This window comes from Cololabis saira, chromosome 2 (assembly GCF_033807715.1).
Source record: "Cololabis saira isolate AMF1-May2022 chromosome 2, fColSai1.1, whole genome shotgun sequence".
Lineage (NCBI taxonomy): Eukaryota > Metazoa > Chordata > Actinopteri > Beloniformes > Belonidae > Cololabis > Cololabis saira.
In genome coordinates, this window is record NC_084588.1 from 50770631 (window position 1) to 50795709 (window position 25079).

The following is a 25079-nucleotide window of genomic DNA, read 5'->3' on the forward strand; positions in this document are numbered from 1 at the left end:
TCCAGTGATGAGTCTTGTTTTAAATGTAATGAGATTTTTTTTTACTAAAATGAGACATTTTAACTAGAAATAAGACAAATATTCTTGTTAAGATTGTGAGTTTTTGCAGTGATCCATGTTACTTATCCTGTGAAGGACAGAGTCGTATTGATAAGTTCAGAAAAGTGTTTTTTATTGTTGTGTTTTGATGTATTTGATGTAAGCCAAGTGGATATTTAAAGCTTACAGAAGGCTGCATTTAACTGCTGCTATGTCATTCCTGCAGTATTTCTGCAGCTGTTTTGGTCACTGCTATTATTTGTAAAATATTATATTATTTGTAATCAGCACAAATTATCTGTCCCCATATGATCAAATCCCCCATCCCCCATCCCCCCTGATTTATTTTTACAACTCGAGTACTGACTACTACTACTACTACTACTACTACTACTACTACTACTACTAACAATAATTGAACTAGTTTCCACATTGACAGAATAAAACTATTTTGCGAGCCTTTATTGTGAAAGTCCCGGGCGGAAGTAGCGCCTGTCATCGAACCTGTCATATTTCTCCACATCTCGACACTTTCACTCGCATCTGTGTTGCTGTTTCCACTGGTGTCTCTAACTCCAGCAGGGTCTGCTCTGGTCTGGTCTGACTCGGTGAGTTTAAAGTACTTTAGTCCAGTAAATTAAACTCCAGAGACACTTATATCTGAGTGTTTTGCTGCAACAGCAGCAACATTAGCAGGTGTCGCTACGCACTAGTTTTAACCTTAACGTTGACTTTACCAGCAACAAACCTCCAACATGACAAGTGTTATATAATGTTTAAACCGTGTCTGTCAAGACTTTTGTCCTGTAAGGTTGAGTTTCTGGAGGAAGATTGGACTATTTCTCCAGCTAAAGCTAGTGGGCTTGCTAAAGCCTGATTTATGGTTCTGCGTTAAGAACGTCGCCGACGATGGTACGCGGCGACGCACACCGTACGGTGTGCGTCGCCGCGTACCATACGCCGTAGGCTCTGCGTTGATGTAACGCGGAACCATAAATCATCCTTAAGGAGCTAATAGTTTCTATTAATTCGGTGTTTCAAGGACTTTTAAGGTCTTTTAAAGTGTTAACCTTGAGCCTCCCAGAGCTGCCAGCGAAATGTCAAATAGTGTGTTAAATGTTGTCCCCAAAGAGAACATTTACGGGGTAGTTTAGAGGAATATTGTGGTTTAATTAGTTAAAACGCCGCAAAAATACTAAAGTAAACAGAAAGCAGTTGGGCAGATTCCTGTTACTTTTATTAAAATGTGACATTTAGGGGTTGAGTGGAAGAAAATAAGATTATTTTTTGATAAAAATCGTGGATAACAATTAAAAATTAATAAAATGTGACATTTAGGGGTTGGTAGTGAAAGAAAATACGATTTAAATTTTTTATATTTATTTATTTTTTTCATAAAAATAGGGGATAAAAATGTAAAAAATAAATAAATAAAATGTGACATTTAGTGGTTGCTAGTGGAAGAAAAATAAGATTTGAAAAAAAATATTTTTAATAAAAAGAAATTCATAAAAATTAAAAGATAAATAAATAAAACGTGACATCTAGGGGTTGCTAGTGGGATTATTTTTTTTAAATATTAAAAAAAAAGTTTCATAAAAATCGGGGATAAAAAATAAATAAATAAAGTGACATTTGTTTTTGTTTTATTTTAGTTTATTTGTATAGCACAATTCAACACGAGCTAATTCAAACAGAGACGTTTTATAAACTCTACCCCCACTACGGTTGGGTTTCCTGTATCTGTGTCACGTGGGTTCCCCCACTGCCCCTTTAGGAGACAGGAAGTAGGTCCTAAGTCTATTGATTCCTATGGGAAAAGTGAACGTGAGCACAGATTATTACCAATTCCTTCGCCCCATAGTAACCTAAGTAAATATGTAAATAAGTAAATAAGGGGCGACCACGCCCACTTAGGAGACAGGAAGTGGATACCATTTCATACCATTGGCAGCAACGGTAATGCGTGATCTTCTGTGTAGAGTATCTTTGATTCAAAGTGCTTTACATCAACATTAAAAGCGGTAAGGCACAATTAAACAGTAAATAACAAATACAATGATAAGAAAAGAGATAAAATAATTAAAGCACAAGTTGTTAAAAAGTAAGGGCAGTGTTGATTAAAGCCGTTTTCCTGATGCTGTACGTTTGTTTGTGTGTTTATGCAGGAAGCACAGCCATGTGCAGCTGTGTGCGGAGCTCCAGGGCTCTGTCCCCCGTCCTCCTGCCCCGGCTGCTGCCCCCCCAGACCGGGTTCAGGCTGGCCCACAGGAGCCTCTGGACCTCCAACCAGTGTCTGGCTGTCCAGGGAGACTCCCAGCCGCTCCCTCTACCCAGCCAGGCCCGGGTGGTGATCTGTGGGGGGGGGATCGTGGGGACGTCGGTGGCCTACCACCTCGCCAAACTGGGCTGGACTGACATTGTGCTGCTTGAGCAGGGCAGGTGAGATTCAGATTCAGACTTTATTAATCTCTTTGGGAGGTTCCCATCTCCATCTCACACACTCAGCACTGTCATATACAAGAACCAAGAAAGGAGAAATAAAACAACCCAAAAACCAACACCCATATAAAAGATGAATAAGAATAAAAACAAAATTTAATAAAAAAAAAATATATATATATATATATATATATATATATATATATATATATATATATATATATGATGTATAACAATTAAATATATAAGTAATATAAAAGCCAAAAAGACAGATCGTATGATAAGATATACAGGACTGTCTCAGAAAATTAGAATATTGTGATTTTCTGTAATGCAATTACAAAAGCAAAAATGTCATACATTCTGGATTCATTACAAATCAACTGAAATATTGCAAGCTTTTTATTATTTTAATATTGCTGATCATGGCTTACAGCTTAAGAAAACTCAAATATCCTATCTCAAAAAATTAGAATATTCTGGGAATCTTAATCTTAAACTGTAAACCATAATCAGCAATATTAAAATAATAAAAGGCTTGCAATATTTCAGTTTATTTGTAATGAATCCAGAATGTATGACATTTTTGTTTTTTTAATTGCATTACAGAAAATAAAGAACTTTATCACAATATTCTAATTTTCTGAGACAGTCCTGTAAGTGTGTAAGCCCTAAACTGTTGTGAGTGTATAAAGGTGCAGAAGCCTCTCAACTTAATGAACCATGATTGCGCTCTTGCCTTACTAGTAGTAGTAGTAGTAGTAGTAGTAGTAGTAGTAGTAGTAGTAGTAGTCTGTCAGAGAAGGCTTCCTTCCACTAAATCACATGTAGGTCACCTTGACTAGTGCCAGTAGGACCAGTGGATATGGCTGGAGGATGTGAGGAGGAGAAAGATCAGTTGGAGGGAGTTGTGGGAAATAGAAACAAATAGGGGCGGCTTCATCAGCAGTGGAACCTATAATGTGTTTCCATCAGCAGAAGATCCAGCGTGTGCCCTCTGCCCGTCTGTAGCCACTCTCAGGCACATCTTCACCTGCCATACCAGGTCTTGAAATAAGCAAGACAAGGAGCTCAATCAACGATCAAATCTTTGCCTTCTAGGGCAACTAAAATAACTGTTAGTATAAATGCTTTATTCGCTGTTCTCATCCCCTCCAGACTTGGCGCTGGGACAACCAGGCTGTGCGCTGGAATCGTGAGTGTGGCCAAACCCATCTCTATAGAGTGCAAGATGGCCAATTACTCAAACAGTCTGTACCAGCGACTGGAAGAGGAAACGGGGGTCAAAACAGGTCAGATACTTTCACTTGATTGCTTTTTACTCCTTTTGGACCCAAGACTGTGCTAATAATTCACTGGAAAGAGTACCACTTACATTATTATCTAATTACTTTTAGGAACAGTTATTAGAATATACAAAACAGACTTTCTGGTTTTTGTATTATACAAAATGATAATGATGACGATGATGTATTATCCCCCTTTATTTGAACAAGAAAGGCTCTCGAGTTCTTTGAGGCCCGCTGGAGTGATATTATGTGTGTGTTTTGTGTGGTGGTTGGTGGTTCGATCCCCGGCCTCTGCAGTCAAAATATTCAAGTGTCCTTGGGTAAGACACTGAACCCCACATTGTTGCTGATATGTTCATCGGTATGCATAAATAAAGAGGGAATAAACTAACGGAAAAAAAAAAAGATCTTTGACTGGGTAAATGTAACTTGTTGTGTAACGGCTCTATAAGAAAAGAGCAGTACAGTATAAATTAGGGGTGTAACGATACACTAATCTCACGATACGGTAGGATATTGAGGTCACGATAACGATATTATAGCAGTATTTCTTTAACAACCTTGCATGAGGAACATATGACTGGAAAAAATGGTCTTTTGTTTGAAAGACACAAAATACAAAACAATACTGTACGTTTGCCCTATTGTTACAGTTTGTAATGCTTTAGAACTGTTTAAGTTTTAAAGAGAAAGCCAGGCCAACCATTTTCCACAAACTGAACTAAAAGTAAATGTCAGGTTTGCATTATGATCTTCAGTTTCATACAAGTACAAATATTTTGCCACAAACTGAATAGTTTCTCTCATGTATGATTTGACTTTTTTCTTTTCCAGAAATTTAACAACTAAAATTAAATAAATAAATAAAAGTAAATAAATACATACAATTTTACATCATTAAAAATATTGATTCATGCTCACCTTATAAGTGTAAGAGGAGATTTATTTTAGTTAAGAAGGTTATTTTGGTAATTCAGGGTTCATTATTTTATAAATATATTCTTTATATTCTGATGTAAATCAGGGACTATAATGACACTAGTCAGTTTATCTGTAGTGATTAGTCTGTTTTAGATTGGGCGGAGTGATACGCCACAGTACGGCACTAGGTGCTGTGTTGATGTTCTAAAATCCTACACTGTTGAGGGACATTAAAGTACACTGGAGCTCAGCAGAAGTTTCCCCGTGTTTATCCTACTCACGACCCCAAAAAGGTTTAATAAGGTAATAATTTAATAAGGTAAGGCTTAACTCTACACCAGACTTACATAAGTAAAGGTTCAGAGCTCAAAACGGGACTAGTTTCTTCTGAGCGGAGGAAGATTTTGGTCCGCGGGTCGAGGCGCGGTCGGATGCGCGTTACTGGTCAACATAATAGATTAATATTAATAACCCAATATCGCGATACAGTTTGTCACCTCCACGACACGTATCGTGACGTTTTTGTATTGCAAAATTTCGTGGCACGATATATTGTTACACCCCTAGTATAAATACAGTCCATTTGTGTTGCAGGTTATGTGCAGACGGGTTCTTTGTGTCTGGCGCAGAATCAAGACCGTTTCATCTCCCTTAAACGGCTGGCTTCAAGACTCAAGTAAGGCTGCAAGTCTGTCTTTAATTCTGGGGACTGTGTGTGTGAAACTTTGTGCATAATCAAAAGATGAAATAGTTCCTTAACGTTCACTTTGTTCTCAGGGTAATGGGGATCAGCTGTAACATCATTAAACCAAAAGAAGTGGCCAAACTCCACCCTCTGGTTAATATTCATGACCTGGTTGGGGCGCTGCACCTCCCCGCCGACGCCGTGGTGTCTTCACCTGACGTCAACCACGCGCTGGCTGTAGCAGCTGCAGGACAAGGCAACGCCAACCTCCGTTCACGATCCTGTCACTGTCACTCGTCAGTGTTATCTGAAATACCTGTTCTCTCCTTTTCTCCTCATCCATCACACTCTTATCCCATGCAGGGGTTCAGATCCTGGAGCGAACGACTGTTCAGCAGGTTGTGGTGGAGAACGGCCACGTGATGGCTGTGGAGACGGATCGGGGCCCCATCGAATGTGAATATTTCGTCAGTTGTGCCGGCCAGGTGAAGCATTTCAGTATAAACCATGGTAGAATTGAAGCATGCTGCTATATGATATTAGACAAAGTAGCTGTGTGTTTTAGCACCCGGTCTTGACTTTAGTTGTTTATCTTGTTTATTCATTGTGTCATTATTTAGCATGATAACTAGTGCTGTCAGGCGATTTAAAAAAAAAAAAAAAAAAAAAAAAAAATTATTACAGGATTTATAATTAGTTTAGTTTATTTATTTAGCAATATAAGACAAATTGAACAAAAAAATGAAAAAACAATTAAATAATATGCAAGGAAAGGAAGAAGCCTGGTGGCTTATATAGAATCCTTTCCATATAGGAATAAAAAACAAAACAAAAGCTACACAAGGGGGAGTAAAAAAAAAAAAAACTTTTAATCTTTATAAGTATCACTTTTAATAAACTATTAATATAATTAATCGCATTTTAATCTCATATCTGCTAAAGGTCCCCAAATAAAGAATTCAAATTCTAGGACATTGCAAAATTGCAGTGCATGGCTAATCAATTGAATACACTGAGAAGAGAAGATTTGAAATCCACATTTTTATTGGTGAAATGTGTTTCATTAATGAAATTCAAAAGAAAAAGCTCAAGCGCATCAGCAAACCAATTAGGCCAGGTGCATTATTCAAAAATGCAATACAAATACAGTTAAATAAATTCAGAAATAAAATAAGGCTGAGTCTCAAATAGGCACTTAAGCAGACTCTCAATTCAAAATTAAAACTAAAGCTGACTCAATACAGCGATTCAAGCACTAGTAGCTGTAACGTTTACAGTGGAACTTGTCCGAACATGTTTATCGTTTAAATGATAATTCAGGCTGGAGCAGCTCCGCTGAGAAGAAAATTATTTTTTTCCAAATGTACAAATCAGCGCGTTCTTGTTGATAGTCCCGTCTTCTTGCTTTTTATACATAAACTTGCCGTTCAAAGGCCCAGCGAAGATTTGCTGAGTCGCTCCCATGAGTCACATCCATACGGAAGAGTATTAGGGCCAGGCAGGAGAAAAATAAAAATTATATTTTAGAGGAGGAAGATTTTTTTTTCATTATGCACTTCCAGAAAAAAGTCGAGAAAAAAGTCAAAATTTCGTGAATAAAGTCAAAATTTCTTGAATAAACTCGAAATGTCGAGAAAAAATTAAAAATTTTGAGAAAAAAGTCGAAATGTCGAGATTAATGTTGATGTACAATTTCGAGAAAAAGTCGAAATGTTGAGAGAAAAAAGGCGAAATTTCGACTTTATTCACGAAATTTAGACTTTTTTTTCTTGAAGTGCACAGTAAAAAAAATCTTCCACTCTTTATTTTTTTCTCTTGCCTGGCCCTAATACTCTTCCGTACATCCATGTGTCACCCTGCTTTGTTAGTTTGACTAGCAGCAGGTGGGAAGTGACCTGCCAAGTGGCTACGGGTCCCTCAATGGGCCAAATTTAAAATGCTTGCGCATTTTACCACTCATAATTAATTGCGGTTCATTTTCATAACGCGTTAATTAGCATTGTAATTAATTAAGGCGGTAAACTGACAGCCCTAACGATAACATCTGCTCTTTGTTTGTCCTTCAGTGGGCTTACGAGCTGGGCCAGGCCAGCGAGGTGAAGGTATCGGTTCCTCTCCACGGCTGCGAGCACTTCTATCTCCTCACCAAGCAGCTGCAGGAGCCGCTATCGCCCAACACTCCAGGTATCAGGAACAAACACAACAAACACACGCTGCAGATTGTAGTGGATTTAAAACCTCATCGTTGTTACTCGGCAAAATAGCTGAGAGTGACCTTTTCTGTTGCTTATCATTGCAATGTTGCCTTGGAATTTCTTTCACTCTTCAAATCTAAAGAAATGACTCCAGAACATGTTGGAGCCTTTTATCATTACTGATCAATTGCAGGGCGAGTAAAAGTAATTAATTATTGTTAAAGTTTAGAGCAGCCGTTGTAAAAGCGTGTCTTCTCCCCAGTGGTGATCGATATGGACGGCAGGATTTATTCAAGGCCGTGGCAGGGGGGCATTCTTTCTGGAGGCTTTGAGAAGAACCCCAAACCCATCTTCACTGAAGGACGGAACCAGCTGGAGATCCAGAACATGCAGGAGGACTGGGATCACTTTGGTAGGGGGGGTAGTTTTTTTTAATTTGATTTAACCTTTATTTAACCAGGAAAATCCCATTGAGATTAAAAACCTCTTCCAAGGGAGACCTGGCCAAGATAGGCAGCAGCAATTACAACACATAGTTATAAATGACAGAAAACACCAACAGATAAAATACAATTAAAATTAAATTAAAAAAGCAAGCAAATCACAAAAAAACAGGTACATGTAATGGAGTCAGCCTCAAGTATTTTTCAATTTAGACTTAAAATTTCTCAGAGAAATGAACCCTGTTAGTCTCCAGTCATCTTGTAATGTGTTCCAGGCTGAAGGAGCAGAATAAACAAAGGCTCTTTTGCCCAGTTCAGTTCGGGCAAAAGGAACAGAAAGCAACAGGTCGTCTTGTGAACGGAACGAGTAAGAACCAGGACTTCTCTGTGCAATCAAGGAGCAGATGAAAGAAGCAGCAGACCAAGCATTGCCTTATATATAAAAGTATCGCAATGACTGAGCCTTCGGGTGAAGAGAAGACCATCCAACCCGAGAGTATAACTCACAGTGATGTGTCAATGGTTTACAATTTGTAATGAACCTCAGGGAAGCAGAATATGCAGTATTGATCATATGAAGACATTTAGCAGAAGCATTCATGTACAGAATATCTCCATAATCTAGTACTGGTAGAAAGGTAGCAGCAACAAGTCGCCTCTTAGCATTAAAGGAAAAACAGCTTATTTCGAAAGTAAAAACCCAATTTTATCCTCAGTTTCTTCACAAGTTTCTCTATATGCTGCTTAAAAGTGAGGGAGTCATCGATCCAGACACCTAGGTATTTATATTCATTTTATTGTTTTATATTAGTACGGTATGTATTCTTGGGCGTACTTGGTCATCAGATCAGTAGCTAGGCGTGCTATACATTTGTTTATGGTGTGACATATTTTAGACAGCCACATTTCATTTCATCAGAGGGAGAAATAGGATGAATGAGATGGATATTGAATGTCGGGTGGTCGGGGGTGTCGGCTCCTCTGAACTTCTGAACTCACAAGCATCTGAGAGCAGAACATCGTAGTCAGATCAGCAGATCAGCTGATCCGCCCGGCTCTCCTTAATATAGAGACCCGCGCTGGGTTTGTTTTTTTTTTTTCTATACACCAAAGGGTATCAAATATACTTTGAGTGTAAAAGACAAACTTATTCAGTCATATCTCAGAGAGCAAAAATTGAAATTCACACAAACACTAAAGTGCTTTTTAAATGTTTTTAACTGCACGTGGAAACTCACATGACTGTGTTTTGCCCTTGGCCTGAGGGCAGTAATCCGAGTCCTGGGCAGCTCGACGGTCGTCATAAACATTTAATCACCAGCCAGACCAGAACTGCAGCAACTCAAATCACCTGTCCTACGTTGCTCTGCACTACCAGTTATTTGTTTTATAAGTCTGTACTACATGTACAAGTACAGCTTCATGTTATTATAGTTGTAACAATCGATGCTTTTAAGAGCAAACTTAAAACACTCTTGTTTCTCCCAGCTTTTAAACATTAGTAGTGAGACAGTTGTTTTATGACCATCATGTTGATTTTACTGTATGTACTTTTATTCTAGGAGTTTATCGGTATTTTCTTGTTTTTATCGTATTTCTACTTTTATTGTTTTATTCGTTTTATTATTGATGTTTTATTTTTTTGTGAAGCACCTTGTGACATTCCGTTGTCTGTGAAAGTTGCTATATAAATACATTTCACTTACGTACAATTAGGAATGGGCGATATTTTACCGTTCACGATATACCGTCAAAAAAATTCTCCACGGTAAGAATTTGTCATCTCGCGGTAGAAACGATAAATTCCCATTGATGACGTTTTTGTGCAAAGCTGATTTATGGTTCTGCGTTAAATCCACGCACAATGTATGTGAAGGAAGGAAGGAAGGAAGGAAGGAAGGAAAATTCCCGTTGATGACGGGGCGGATCTGAGTCATTACAGTTTTGCAGTACAGGTGTAACTCATTTAATTGGTTTTTATTAATTCAATTTAATTGGTGTAGTTTAGTATTTAGTATTCTTTTAGAGCAGTGATTTGGGAGCTCCAAAGACTGAATGTGGTGATAGATTTATAGTTACAAAGGTGGAGTTGAATTGGTATTTTTTTTATCATCATTTTTATCGTTATCAGGATAAATGCCAGAAATTATCGTGATACATTTTTTAGTCCATACCGCCCATCCCTACGTACAATAAGGGGGTTATTTAATCTGTCAATTGACCCAACTTCTTACAAAAAATAAACACCTATTTTTTTCCTCTCTCTCTCTTGTAAGTGGCATTACACAAGTTTATCCAAAATTCAAATTAAAAAACTAGTAGGAACCAGTGTTTAAAATTAGGATAGTTTTTGTTGAACCTTTTCAGAGCATCTGTTAACAGAGATGATTTGATAATCCATTTGTACACGTTGGCCCCCAGAGCCGATGCTCAGCGCCCTGCTGAGGAGGATGCCGAGTCTGGAGTCGGCTGAGATCCATCAGCTGGTCAACTGTCCGGAGTCGTTCACGCCCGACATGCGCTGCCTGATGGGGGAGACACCCGGCCTGTCGGGCTACTACGTGCTAGCAGGGATGAACTCCTCGGGTCTGTCCTTCGCTGGAGGAGCTGGCAAGTGAGTACGCTTGTACGTCTGCTGTATGTGAGCACAGGTACGACCCGATGGGCTGGAAGCTGAATTGTAAACTTATTTTTGTCTTAAGTTGAATTTGTCGAGGGTTCCTATTAGGCCTGTGTTGAAAAAATCAATTTTCCGATTCTAAATCGATTCTTATATTAATTCCTAAAAATCGATTTGTAGGTCTAAAGATCGATTTAAAAAAAAAAAAAAAAAAAAATTCCCATCATTACAACTTTTGGTATTTTTTTGTTTATGCTCAAAAAAGGAATGTTTTGTTGGACACGAGAATAACTGGTGCCATGTTTTTGCCTTTTAAATATGTTTAATGTTATGAAAACATTAAAGTTTTCAGTTATAATTGCATAAATTGTCTATATTTAATTACTTTATATACTGTATTGGGGTTACATTTGCATAAAATGCTAAAAACCAAATTCTCAAAAATTCCCAGCCCTAGTTCCTGTAAATGTGTTTCCCACTGAAACGCTGTCGGCCGCAGCTCGTTGTTGTTTGTCGGCACTGCCGTGTAGACGGGTTGTGATTGTGCAGCGACGCAGAGTCAGCCCGTTGTGTGTTCTGTTGTTCAGATACCTGGCAGAGTGGATGACCTACGGCTACCCCACCGCCAACGTCTGGCCGCTCGACGTCAAGCGCTTCGGCAACCTGCAGAGCAGCCGCACCTTCCTGAGACACCGAGTGATGGAAGTCACGCGTGAGTGGGGACACACCTGCAAATAATACTGTTATAAGGGTCAATGACGTGACGCCTATATTTTCTGATAAACAGATTTTTTTTTTCAATTCAAAAAAGGTTTAAATGGATAAGAATATATATATATATATATATATATATATATATATATATATATATATATATATATATATATATATATATATATGACCAACCTGTCCCACATATGGACACACTTGAATTTTACAAAAAATACTAGTTATTTGGGATTTTGTTGTTGTTTTAAGCGTCAAAATGTCATGTGGTGCGACCGTCCGACCATGACTCTTGTTTTGAAAACTTTTTTTTGAAATCACTCTAAATGTTTCTTAAATAAATCTTCTGAAGGTGGCATCCACAATGATTTTAAACAACCATTAATAAATTGGTAATGCAGAAAAACAGATACTACAAAGATAATAGAACAAAGGACAAAATAAAACAAAGGCAAAACATATCAAAAACTGGACAAGGATAGCTGCAACAAGGTAATCTATGTCAATTTTAAATACATCTTTCGAGTTCGGACTTAATTTCATCTGCTGCCATATGCCAAAATAAAATATTTTGTTGTTTTGCATTATGAATTGGGGCTGTAGATATTTCCAGGTAGATAATTTCAAGGAAGGTCAAATACCAATGGGAGATGTTAAGCGTGTGTGGTGGTTTCCATCTTACTGCTATTATCTTTTTTGCTGCTGTTAGGCCAGCAAGCAAAATTAGTTTCTGACATAGTGAAGCATTAATTGTTGATAAATTATTTAAAATAAGTGTTTGAGGGTTTATTGGAATATTCTGTGCTGTTATCGAGGATAATGCAGTTGCAACCTGTTACAGTTTGGAGAAAATTCTTAAAGGAGTTCGCTTATAAGCACCTGTCAGTCAACATCTTGGTGCTTTTCCTTTTTATTTGTATTTTTTTTTAACTCTTGCTCTAATAACTGTGTGTGTTCCGTCCTCTAGCTCTGCTGTACGAGCTCAAGGTTCCTCGGTGGGACTTCCAGACGGGCCGCCAGCTCCGGACCAGCCCTCTGTACGACCGGCTGGACACCCAGGGAGCTCGCTGGATGGAGAAACACGGCTTCGAACGTCCAAAATACTTTGTTCCTCCAGGAAAAGGTACAGCCTCCTGAACAGCAGCTTTCTCATTCTCAGGACTCTTCGGTGAGTCTCAAGAGATCAAGACTTGAGTTTTTCAGGTGCCGTCGAAGCGCCTCCCTGCACGTTCAGGTCACACATAATGCTTTATATCTTAGTAGCTCGCTTTGAAACTGCCGTCCCATAACTGAAAATCACAGTTTACTCCAGGTTTCCTGGAAGCTGTGTGGTTAAACTGGTTTTACATCTATTATTAAGCAGGCGATTTCATGTGAAAAGAGCTTTCATTATAGTCTAACATCAGTAATCGGAAGCTTGCAGGGATTTCTTTCATGAGGTAATATCATTTGAAAGAAAAAATTTAATTTACACAAATTACTTTTTTGTAAAAAAAAAAAAAGGGGGTGATTTGGGGGAAATTTACAGCTTCCAGTTCACTTAAATTTAGAAGCCCAACAAAACTTTAATTCCAGTTAGCATTAATTGTGATGTCACATATGGTTTCCAGCTCTGCGCCAGAGAGTGTTTATATCAGAGCGTGATCGCCACGTTCTGGGCAGCACTTTTAGCAGATTTTGAACAGGAGTAATAAAATCTGAGTCCAGCTACACACTCTGTGAATCAGAGCAGGATTTCTGCGCTGAAGTTGTTCAGAGATCTGAGGAGTGACGTGTGTGTCGTTGCAGATCTGCTGTCTCTGGACCAGAGCAAAACCTTCTACAAGCCCGACTGGTTCGACATCGTCGGAGCTGAAGTGAAATGCTGCAAAGAGGCCGTCTGTGTCATCGACATGTCCTCCTTCACCAAGTTTGAACTAACTGTGAGTTGCAGTGCATCATGGGCCGTTTATAAGTATCACTGATTTACAGCCGTCGTGCTTGTGAGCGCTTTGATATGAACTGTTGGAAGAGCCGGTCTGTACATCAGTACTGGAATCCCTCATTTTTGGCGGGGGTTACATTCCAAAAAGAACCTGTGATAAGTGAAATCCGTGGAGTTGTAACCTTTTATATTATTATACAAGGCTTCAGGTTGCGGAGATCAGCACCGCCCCACCGCGACCTGGATCTGAACGGGAGAATCGGTGCAGAACTATGTGTCAACATTCTGGCTTTTGGAGAAAATTTGCAAACTTAAATGTGGCAAACTGTGTTATGTACATCTGGAGTACATATTAAACCGTAACGTTATTGACACACAGGAAGTGGAAAAGCAGGGAGACTGTTTAGCCCAGGGGTCGGCAATCCGCGGCTCTAGAGCCGCATGCGGCTCTTTAGCGCCGCCCTAGTGGCTCCTGGAGCTTTTTCAAAAATGTTTGACTTTTTTTTTCTTTTTTTTCCTTTTTTTGATTTCTTTTTTTCCTTTTTTTTCTCTTTTCTTTTTTCCTTTTTTAATCTCGCCATTTTGACTTTTTTCTCGAAATTTCTACTTTTTTCTCGAAATTTCTACTTTTTTCTCGAAATTTTGACTTTTTCCTCGAGATTTCGACTTTTCTCTCGAAATTTCCACTTTTTTTGACATTTCCACTTTTTTCTCGACATTTCCACTTTTTTCTCGAAGAGCATAATGAAAAAAAAAATCTTCCCCCAGTTATAACTAATATAGAAACATGCAGCATGTGTTGCCTTCATTTTAAGGCTGACTTTTCATTTTTTACGGCTCCAGAAATATTAGTTTTTTGTGTTTTTGGTCCAATATGGCTCTAAAACATTTTGGGTTGCCGACCCCTGGTTTAGCCAAACAGAATGCAGAACACGATGCACAATGCAAATCTGTGAAGCATCGAGACGTGAAAGGTGAACGGCGTTACAGCGAGGGATTACTGTGTTGCGTACACGTGAAGCAGAGCAGTTTTATTCGGTGTAACGCTGAAGCTTCTGCTTTGCTCCGGTGTCTCAGTCTACAGGCGATCAGGCTCTGGAGCTGCTGCAGCATCTTTGTGCCAACGACCTGGACGTTCCTGTCGGACACATCGTCCACACCGGCATGCTGAACGAGAGAGGGGGATACGAGAACGACTGCAGCGTCGTCCGCATCAGCAAAAACAGGTCTGAAACATCCGGCTGATAAAACTGCACAGACAAAGTTTGTTATGTCAATGTCAATTTTATTTATATAGCACATTTCAAAACAACCAAGGTCGACCAAAGTGCTGTACAGTTTACAATAACATGAAACAATAGCACAAGAAAATACAGTACAAAGTGCAGAAACAATGAAATCACTAATGTACTAGGGTGATCAATAAAATAGTAATAAAAAATAGACAGCAAACAACAGACGCACAAAGTGAGAAATACATTTTCAAAGAAGACTTAAAAACATCTAGGGTCTGAGCAGATGTAATGGTTAGTGGCAGCTATTCCAGAGCTTAGCTTAGCCACCGCAAAGGCTTGGTCACCTTTTGTTTTGAGTCTGGATTTTGGGACGTCTAAGAGCAACTGACTTGATGACCTCAGTGCTCTGGCTGGTGTGTGAGTGTGGAGAAGTTCAGTAAGGTATTGGGATGCCAAGCCATTCAGTGATTTATCAACCAAAATCTTAAAATCAATTGTGTAGTGAACAGGAAGTCAGTGCAGGGAGGCCAGAACCGGGTAATGTTGTCACATTTTCTAGTGCCAGTCAGAAGTCGAGCAGCAGCATTCTGCACCAGCTGCAGGCGTCGCACACAACGCTGGTCTAAAGCCTGAATTATGGTTCTGCGTCAAACCACGCAGTCCCCGTGACGCCGTCGTGAACCTTCGGACTTCTCCGTCACTCCATTTCTCCACGGTGCAGTACCCCCCGCGACCGCTAATTCGCGATCTTTTCCTGAATGGTTTATCCAACTTTTTCCGGTCACAGTGAATCAAAGAGATAAGGACAACTATTGTGCAAAAAAACTAATAAAAAAGAATCACACATACACGAAGAAAAAAGTGCTGAAAGTTCACGACTGCTTCAAACCGGAAACCGGAAATGCGTTGCTTCCAAATGAACTAATCACAGCCCTCTCCGTCTGCGTTTGGTCTGCGTCGCCTTGACGCGTAGTTCCAATTTTCGGCGTGTGGTCTGCGTCGACGCGTACCACACGCCGTAGGCACGGGGTCGTTTTGACGCAGAACCATAACTCAAGCTTTAGCCCACATGCAGAGCGTTGCAATAGTCTAGCCGTGACGTAATGAACGCGTGAATGACTCTCTCCAAGTCTTTAGGAGACAGGTAGGGCTTAACTTTGGCCAGGAGCCTTAGCTGAAAAAAGGCACCTTTGACTTAGACCCAATCTATCAAATTTAAACTCACTATCAAAAGTGACACCAAGGCTTTTAATAAAATAACTTTTTGGAACCAAGGGGGACCAGAGCAGCAACAGTCATTTAAAACAACCGGATGTCCAAACACAATAACCTCCGTCTTATTTTCATTTACATTTTTAAATGAAACAGTGAGTTATGAATCCAAACTCACGGCCGTTTCCTCCCCAGCTTCTTCATCATCTCTCCAACAGACCAGCAGGTCCACTGCTGGTCCTGGATCAAGAAGCACATGCCGGAGGACCCGCACCTCCACCTGGAGGACGTGAGCTGGAAGTACACGGGTGAGAATGTGGGGGGCGGCGTCGGGAGCAGGGAGGAAACATTAAAAACACATTCATATCCAGTACAGTTGTTTGAGAAACCTAGTTTTGGTATTTAATCAACTTGTGGAAAACCAAGGAGTCTGGCCTTCATCAGAACACCTTTTCTTATCTCCCTGCTCTTTTCCTGTAGCTTTAAATCTGATCGGACCCCGAGCGATGGACGTTCTGGCCGAGCTGTCGTACGTTTCCATGACGCCTGACCGTTTTCCCTCCATGTTCTGCAAGGTAAAAAACCCAAACCTGGTCGACCTCAGGGCTGGGATCAGTCTGGGATCGTCGGGAGCAGCAGCTGACTGTGTTTCCTGCTGACTGTGTTTCCTGTGTTTCCAGGAGATGAGCGTCGGCTACGCCAACGGGATCAGAGTGATGAGCATGACTCACACCGGAGAGCCGGGTTTCATGCTCTACATCCCCATAGAGGTGCAACCTGAACACACGACAACATCTATTAGTTTAGTTTAGTTTATTCATTTGGCAATATAAGACAAATTGAACAAAAAATGAAAAAACAATGAAATAATATGCAAGGAAAGGAAGAAGCCTGGTGACTTATATAGAATCCTTTCCATATATGAATAAAAAACACAACAAAAGCTACACAAGGGGGAGTAAAAAAAACACAAAAGAAAATGTAACTCAGATTAAATAATAAACACTACAAAGATGAAACAATAAGAAAGTTCTTTAAATGTTTTTTCAATATTGGCAAGGATGGTGATGATTTAAGAGATTTATTGAGTAAATTCCACAAGTGGAGAAAGATTGATGTTTACATGTTCTACAAAACGGTAAATTAAAATCATCTTTGTTCCTTGTGGCATAAGAATGAATATTGGAATTAACACAAAAGAAATTATGAAAAGAAGAAGGAAGATCTAGTATATAATTTTTAAAATTGAACATAAATAAACATGTTTGAAAAATGTTTATTGACGGATAATAATGAATATTTAATGAAAAGGGGAGCAGATGGCTCATATCTGTTTGCATGTGATATCATTCTGAGAAACCTTTTTTGAATAATCAATAATTTATTAATATATGTTGAATGTGTTGAAGCCCAAACAATGTTGCAGTAATTAAGATGAGGGAAGATTAAACTATAATAGAGAGTTAAATGAGAGGAAGGAAGAACAAAAGGACAAACCTTTCTCAAAATACCAAACATCTTCATAGATTTCATGCATACAGTATCAATATGTTGTATCCAATTTAAACAATCATCGATAATGATTTAATTAACACAATTAAACATAAGATAATCCTTTATTTTCTCCCTCAGTGGGGAAACTTATTTTGTTGGCAGCAGTACACTTAGCACACACATGCAGGGGAGGGGTAAAAAGAGACTAAAAAGTAAAAAATATATATAAAATATGTATAATTACAGAAATATGAGCAGTATATACAGTAGATTGAAAGAAAAAAAAAAGCAGGTAGGATGTGTGTGAGGTAGACAGATATTGCACATAATTGCACATGTTATACGTTATTGCACATGTTATTGTCCGTTAACTACTGAGAGCAGGCCTGGTTGTAAAGTCTGATGGCATCGGGGAGGAAGGACCTGCGATGCCTCTCAGTGGTGCCACCGGGTCACAGGACGCTTGGCAGCACATTCAACATTCAGATCCAGAACATGTTGTTCCTGATGTTAATGTGGGGGAACAAGCCGATCTTCTGGCTGCTGGAGTGACCGTGGTGTGTCTGTCTGTCCTCCAGTACGCGCTGCACGTCTACAACGAGGTCATATCCGTGGGCCAGAAGTTCGGCATCCGCAACGCCGGCTACTACGCCCTGCGCAGCCTCCGCATCGAGAAGTTCTTCGCCTTCTGGGGCCAGGACCTGGACACCTTCACCACCCCGCTGGAGTGTGGACGCGAGTTCAGGGTCAAGTTTGACAAGGTCCGTTTACCCGAGAGGCCTCGCCGTTTCCGATCCGGTGTTCTGCCAATTTCTGCTCCCTCCCGACAAATGCTACTTTGTGGTTTCTGCACACGCGCACAGTGGATTTTCAAAGTTTGATTGCCACGCCAATCATTTCTTACACGATGTAAAATTGATAATATGGGATGTTGAGTATTTGATCCTTCAAAATACATGACCCATGACATGAATTGCATTACATAAAGAGAAAAAGAGAAAAAAAAAACAATTCTATCGCTTAATTTGATATTCATTCAGTCATTCGCCTTTATTTAAACAGGCAGGTCATTAAGAACATTCTTATTTACAATGACGAACTGGCAAGATACAAGGACCACTTGGAGGGGCAAAGGAAGTGGTTTAGGGAGTAAAAGGTAGAAAACCATTAGGGAGCATTTTTTGGCAAAGGAGCAGAAATTGGCAGGTCCTGCGTGGGTCGTCCGTCTCACATCACCAGCAGGGCCGACGCTCATTTTCACTCAGGCTCCTCCAACCTGACGCATCACACGCCCTTTCTCGAAAAGGTCTCACTCAAGTTTGACATTTAATATGAAAGGGTTGAAAAATGAGACACAAAAAGCGGATCGGAAAATAAATATTACCCCCATTTCTCCCAAGTTTTATTGTACAGCACAATTCAACACAAGTAATTCAAAGTGCTTTACATCAACATTAAAAGCAGCAAGACACAATTAAACTGTTTTTTTTTTAATATATTTTTTTAATTTGTTCATAAAAATCAGGGATAAAAAAATAAATAAAAAGTGACATTATTTATTTTTTTAGTTTATTTGTACAGCACAATTCAACACAAGCTAATTCAAAGTGCTTTACATCAACATTAAAAGTGGTAAGACACAATTAACCAGTAAATAACAAATTAAATGAAATAAAATGATAAGAAAGGAGGTATAATAATAAAAAGCACAAGTTGTTAAAAAGTACCCTTACTTTTTACTTGTGCTTTTTATTATTTTATTAATTTCTTACTTAATTTAAGAGTACGCTTCAGTAAACAGTAATGTTTTTATCCTGATTTAAAGGATCTACAGTTGGAGCAGACCTCAGGTCTACAGGAAGTTTGTTCCACCGGTGAGGAGCAGAATAACTGAACGCTGCCTCACCTTGCTTGGTCCTGGTTCTGGAACCACAACAAACCTGGGGCCGGATTCATCAATATGTTCTCAAGAACGATCATAAGAAATGTCTAAAATTAAGAAGTTCATAAGAAAGTTCTTAAGTGAAATTCCTCAATTTTTTCTTAAGAACCGTCTTAAGAACCGTCATTTCTTACGAATTTCTTATTTTTCCTACTTAAGAAATTCTTAAAATATGTCATTGCATTGCACACGCCAACAAACTATATATATATATATATATATATATATATATATATATATATATATATATATATATATATATATATATTATACATAAATTATACATACAGGTACTTCTGGTCTTAAATGTCAGTCACTCACTAAACATGGAGAAGGAGAAAAAGAGATGCAGGAACTTTTCAAGGTTCTGGTGGATGAGATTAATGTGAGAAAAAAAAAATACTATTTGAGAAAATTAATAATAATTAACTACCACGCTAATTAATATGCTAACAAACAGTTAACAGGCTCTTTGTGTAATTAATTACAAAGTATATCCTCAAACTATGACCTACTAGTCTAAACTTGTCTAAAATGTGTTGAAAAAGGTGATATTAGAGTCTTATTATTATTATTATTATTATTATTATTACCTTTTGACAGAAGAAATTTTAAGGTAGGTCAAGGTTGTTTTAAAGTTAAGAAAAAAGTCAAGAACAAATTTTAGAACTTTTATTTCAAGAATACCATTTATTCTTAAGAAGAAACTTAAGAAGAAAGTTGAGAAAATACTTAAGAACTTTTTTGGAGAATATGACTTCTTCTCTTTTTTCTTCTTAAGACTGAACTTAAGAAAAAAATGACACTTAAGAAGATTTTTTTTCTTAAGAATATTTTGTGAATCCGGCCCCAGATCCAGATGAACCTCAGGGGTCTGGGAGCTTCATAGGAACTAAAAGATCCAGCATGGATTTTGGTCCAAGACCATTCAGGTCTTTGTAGACCAGCGTTTTCTTCACCTCCTCTGTCTGACCGTTTCCTCCTCCAGGACACCAACTTCCTGGGCCGGGAGGCGTTGCTGCAGCAGCGGCAGGACGGCGTGTTCCGGCGGTTCGTCATGCTGATCCTGGAGGACCACGACACGGAGCTGGACCTGTGGCCGTGGTGGGGCGAGCCCATCTACTGCAACGGCCTGCTGGCCGGCACCACCACCAGCAGCGCCTACAGCTACACGCTGGAGCGCCACGTCTGCCTGGGCTTCGTGTCGCCGCCGCCCAGCGCCGAGGGCCTGCCCACCGCCATCACGCCCGACTTCATCAACCGCGGGGACTACGAGGTGGACATCGCGGGCCAGCTGTACCCGGCCAAGGCCAAGCTCTACCCCTTCAGCTCGCTCTTCACCCAGCAGAAGCGCCGCAAGGAAGACATGGAGCTCAGCAACCTGCAGGGGAAGTGAGGTAGAGCAGCGGCCCCTCTATCACTCCGTCAGTTAAACCCACTCCTGGGTCCGTGGACTTCCATCCGTTTTTTGTTTTGAAATTACAAAATAAAAATAGAGAAATAATCCGTTACCCATCTTTTGTTTTGATAATAAAAAACAGAAACCGGAAAACGGATCATTATCCGTTTTCCGTTTTCCGATTTCATTGATGTGTTTGAAAATCGAAATTGGGAATTAAAACAGGGTCCGTGTATCTTTTGGTCATTGGATTTTTCCATCATGAGTGGGAATCAAAAAACAAAAAACGATTGGTTTATTTGATTTTCCTTTTAAAACAAAAAACAAATATTGAATTACACTGCATTTTTTCTTTTTCTGTGTTAATATGATTTAACAAAGATTCAAAATACGCTTTTATTTTCGTTTTCTATTTCATATAAGAAAAATGAAAAACTAGTCAACAGGAACGAAAAAACGAACCAAAAACAACCGTTTATTCATATTCAGTGCAGTGTTTGGTGGGTGTCCTTGTGAGAACTGGGGTCCCTGGAGGTCCAGGAGAGCCAATGTCCCCGTAGCGCGAGGTGTCCCCGGCGAGCTGCAGTGTTTGGCGGGCTGTCTGTGAGTGTCCTGGGGGTTCCTGGAGGTCCTGGAGAGCACAAGTCCCCGTACCGGGAGCTGTCCCCGGTCCTGGCCGGGATCAGTGCAGTGTTTGGCCGGTGTGGTTGTGAGAACTGGGGTCCATGGAGGTCCTGGAGGCAAAGGGAAAGGACGTGGTCCCGGTCTTGGCCGGGTGCAGTGCAGCGTTTGGCGGGCTGGGTGTGAGTGTCTGGGGTCTCTGGGTGCCTGGGTCCTGGTCCCGGGACTCCTGGGTGCCTGGGTCGGGTCCCGGGACTCATGGCCCCCTGGGTCCTGGCCACTTTCGCCCGATTTTCAGACACTTTGGCCGGCTTTTAAGACAGAAACGCCGGTTTTTCGGTGATGCTTCCAGGCTTCCTCCAGTTGTCATAGCAACAGTAAACACCAGGTCAAAGCAGCAACGGGACTCGGGTCTCGGCAGCCCCGTGCGGGGAGACCTCGGGAGCGGCCGGAACCTCGCCCCGCCTCGACGCACCGTTTTCTGGGCGGGCGGGTGGGTCCGCTCGGGCTGGGGGTGACCGGCAATCCAGGCCCCGGTTCAGCCGTCTGCGGGTCCGCGCGAGCTGGGGGTGACCATCATATCAGGGCCCCGGTTCAGCTGTATGCGGCGTGGTAGGGTTTGAGAAACATCGTTTTTTCCAGAGGACCGCCACCACCGCCAGAGCGGCAGCCGACGTCGGAGGTCGGCCTGCCCGGCGGCGGCGGGGCTCCGTGGGGGGACACCTGGGGCGGACGGGTCGACTCGGTCTCGCTACCGAGAGGGAGGCGCTGCCGGCCCCCCGGTGGTCGGGGGGAGCAGCGCCGCAGAGGCGGGCCCGAAGGACGGAGCAACCGCCCGACCGCGAGCCGGCCGTGAAGCCGGGAGCGGCGGGGGCCCTCCGATGTCAGGCCGCGGTTGCCAATCGGTCTGGAGGTGGTTCGGTGGGTGCGGGGTTGCAGCGTGACGCCCGGGGCCGAGGGGGGGCCCGGGGAGCGGACACGGGCGGCTGGAGGAACCCTGGAAGCATCACAGAAAAACCGGCGTTTCTGTCTTAAAAGCCGGCCAAAGTGTCTGAAAATCGGGCGAAAGTGGCCAGGACCCAGGCACCCAGGAGTCCCGGGGCCAGGACCCAGAGACCCCAGACACTCACACCCAGCCCGCCCAAAGCTGCACTGCACCCGGCCAAGACCGGGACCACGTCCTTTCCCTTTGCCTCCAGGACCTCCAGGGACCCCAGTTCTCACAACCACACCGGCCAAACACTGCACTGATCCCGGCCAGGACCGGGGACAGCTCCCGGTACGGGGACTTGTGCTCTCCAGGACCTCCAGGAACCCCCAGGACACTCACAGACAGCCCGCCAAACACTGCAGCTCGCCGGGGACACCTCGCGCTACGGGGACATTGGCTCTCCTGGACCTCCAGGGACCCCAGTTCTCACAAGCACACCCACCAAACACTGCACTGAATATGAATAAACGGTTGTTTTTGGTTCGTTTTTTCGTTCCTGTTGACTAGTTTTTCATTTTTCTTATATGAAATAGAAAACGAAAATAAAAGCGTATTTTGAATCTTTGTTAAATCATATTAACACAGAAAAAGAAAAAATGCAGTGTAATTCAATATTTGTTTTTTGTTTTAAAAGGAAAATCAAATAAACCAATCATTTTTTGTTTTTTGATTCCCACTCATGATGGAAAAATCCAATGACCAAAAGATACACGGACCAAACAGCGAGTGGAAAACTCTTTTCTCTATTTCCTATTCGTTTCCAACGGGGGGGCAGTATGTTAGAGTTCAGTACATGTTATTGATTATTGATTGGACGCTGCAGCTGAACAGACTGTCACAACATCACTGCAGTTTCATGACGGAGTGAAGACAGATTACAGATTAAACTCATGTTTCACTCCCAGGTTTCATATTTGATTTATTTTCTGTTTCAACATTAAAAAAATCTAAAACTGTTCATTTTCAATCTGATCAACAAAAGAACCAGAAACAACGTTCTTCATTTATTACTGCGCATGTGCAATCCCCCCATTTGTCCAATCCTTGTTTTCAGTATCCTTGGAAACGAATAGGAAATAGAGAAAAGAGTTTTCCACTCGCTGTTCTAATTCCCAATTTCGATTTTCAAACACATCAATGAAATCGGAAATCGGATAACGGATAACGATCCGTTTTCCGTTTTTTATTATTTTGGATTATTTCTCTATTTTTATTTTGTAATTTCAAAACAAAAAACGGATGGCCGCGAAGTACACGGACCCTCCTGCTCCCGCTCTGTCCTCGCAAACGTTTCCTCCTTCCACGTCTCCCAGTGAGATGTCCGGGTGCTCAAACACTCCCTGTAATTCTTTAGCTCTAATTTGCATCTCCTGCTTTTGACAGTGCAATATTTAAGAGGCAGCAAACGCCGAGATCCTCCTCGTACACTAATCTACGGTGGCCGAGACCCGCCATTGCTGAGAATAAAAGTAACGCTGCAAACAGAAACAAACGCCGCTGCAAATCAAAGAAAAGAAACGCTGCAAATAAAAACAAACCCCGCTGCAAATAAAATAAACCACAACGGAAGTGAATTACCGGGGACTATTTCTGCTGATGCACCTGTGTTTTTTACGTGAGAGGAGAAGACGACGAAGAGGACGTAAGTGAAAAGGAAGAAATAAGAAGAGCGAGGCCTCTCACATAAAAACACTGGTGCATCGACAAAAATAGTCCCCGGTAATTCACTTCCCTTGTGGCTTTTTTATTTGCGTTTTTTTTATTTTATTTGCAGCAGGGTTTATTTTATTTGCAGCAGGGTTTCTTTTTGTTTGCAGCGTTTATTGTATTTGCTAAGCGTTTATTTAATTTGCAGCGGCGTTTGTTTCTGTTTGCAGCGTTACTTTTATTTTCAGCAACGTTGGGTCTTGGCCACCGTACTGATCCCTGATCCGGCTGATTCCAGTTTCACTCCAAACTCGGTCCGGTGGGTGTTTTTTACCGAGACGTCTGTGGTCGGGCGTCTCTTATCGAGGCAAGATCAGCCTTAAACATCCCCGAGTGATTCAGACCCACAGGCCTCCATATCAGAGCGGATGAGGAAACCCAGACGATTGTTTTTAAGTGTAAATTTGCTGCTGTGAAGAATATGAGTGACTTGAGCTAATTTAAATAGTTTAAACTCTCCACTCCTGTCAGCTTCGCTGCTCTTCCACCTGACGATGCAAGGAAACAATCCTTCAGATAAGGGAAAAGGTCTGAGCACGACGACCCTCGACTCCTCCAGTCCAGTCGCAGAGACTTCCTGAAAAAGCTTTAACGTAAATCAGAACGTCGTCTTCGTCCTCAAACGTCTTCATCACCACCTGTTTTAGCTGCTGTGGTGTCGTGTTTGTTTGTGCGGAGCTCGCGCTGATGTTTTTCTCCCACTGTAACCTGTTATTTATGTTATAAGGTCGTCTCCAACTATCGATGCACTTTTGAGGCTTAAGTTTAGTGTTTATTGATGTTTTGTTGAATGTGTGGCTGACGAACCATTGACGCGGCGGCGGCGAGGACGAGAGCTGATCTGTACAAGTGTACAATATATCAAATAATCCTGCTCAGATGTTTGTGTAATGGGTTTTGTTGCAGTTTTAAATAAAACTAAGATATTTTTGTATAGGTTGTGTGCAAATAAACTTTGTATTTTTCATATAGTTTTTTATTTTTTTCTATATTAGTTGTTTCATCTTTCAGGACGAATCTAAACCAAACACGTACCTGAACCAAAGACAAAATGGACAAACAATCCAACACTAAACTTTCCAAGAGGATGTGGAAGAACCTGCTGAGGATCACTTCATTACCAATAAAGGCAATTTTAACCAAAATTTGTTAAAAAAAAAAAATTATATATATATATTATGTAATGCAAAAATG

At 40.9% G+C, this 25079-nt stretch overlaps 1 protein-coding gene across 1 annotated transcript; it reads left to right on the forward strand.

Annotated features, from left to right (window-relative positions):
* The first annotated feature begins 527 nt into the window (after positions 1-527).
* Positions 528-20853, forward strand: pdpr (pyruvate dehydrogenase phosphatase regulatory subunit). The gene is made up of 18 exons (XM_061711580.1): positions 528-647; positions 2208-2481; positions 3640-3773; positions 5286-5367; positions 5469-5632; positions 5740-5861; positions 7443-7560; positions 7834-7983; positions 10436-10628; positions 11222-11346; positions 12328-12483; positions 13149-13282; positions 14362-14510; positions 15927-16039; positions 16212-16306; positions 16412-16501; positions 17804-17986; positions 20156-20853. The coding sequence occupies exons 2-18, from the start codon at positions 2219-2221 to the stop codon at positions 20561-20563; spliced, it is 2679 nt and encodes an 892-aa protein (XP_061567564.1). The 5' UTR covers positions 528-647; positions 2208-2218; the 3' UTR covers positions 20564-20853.
* The last annotated feature ends 4226 nt before the right edge of the window (positions 20854-25079 follow it).

Coding starts and splice junctions, on each gene's coding strand:
- pdpr (XM_061711580.1), top strand. CDS start 2,219: ATGTGCAGCTGTGTGCGGAGCTCCAGGGCTCTGTCCCCCGTCCTCCTG. Junction 2,482..3,639: donor GTGCTGCTTGAGCAGGGCAG/GTGAGATTCAGA, acceptor CATCCCCTCCAG/ACTTGGCGCTGGGACAACCA. Junction 7,984..10,435: donor GGAGGACTGGGATCACTTTG/GTAGGGGGGGTA, acceptor GTTGGCCCCCAG/AGCCGATGCTCAGCGCCCTG.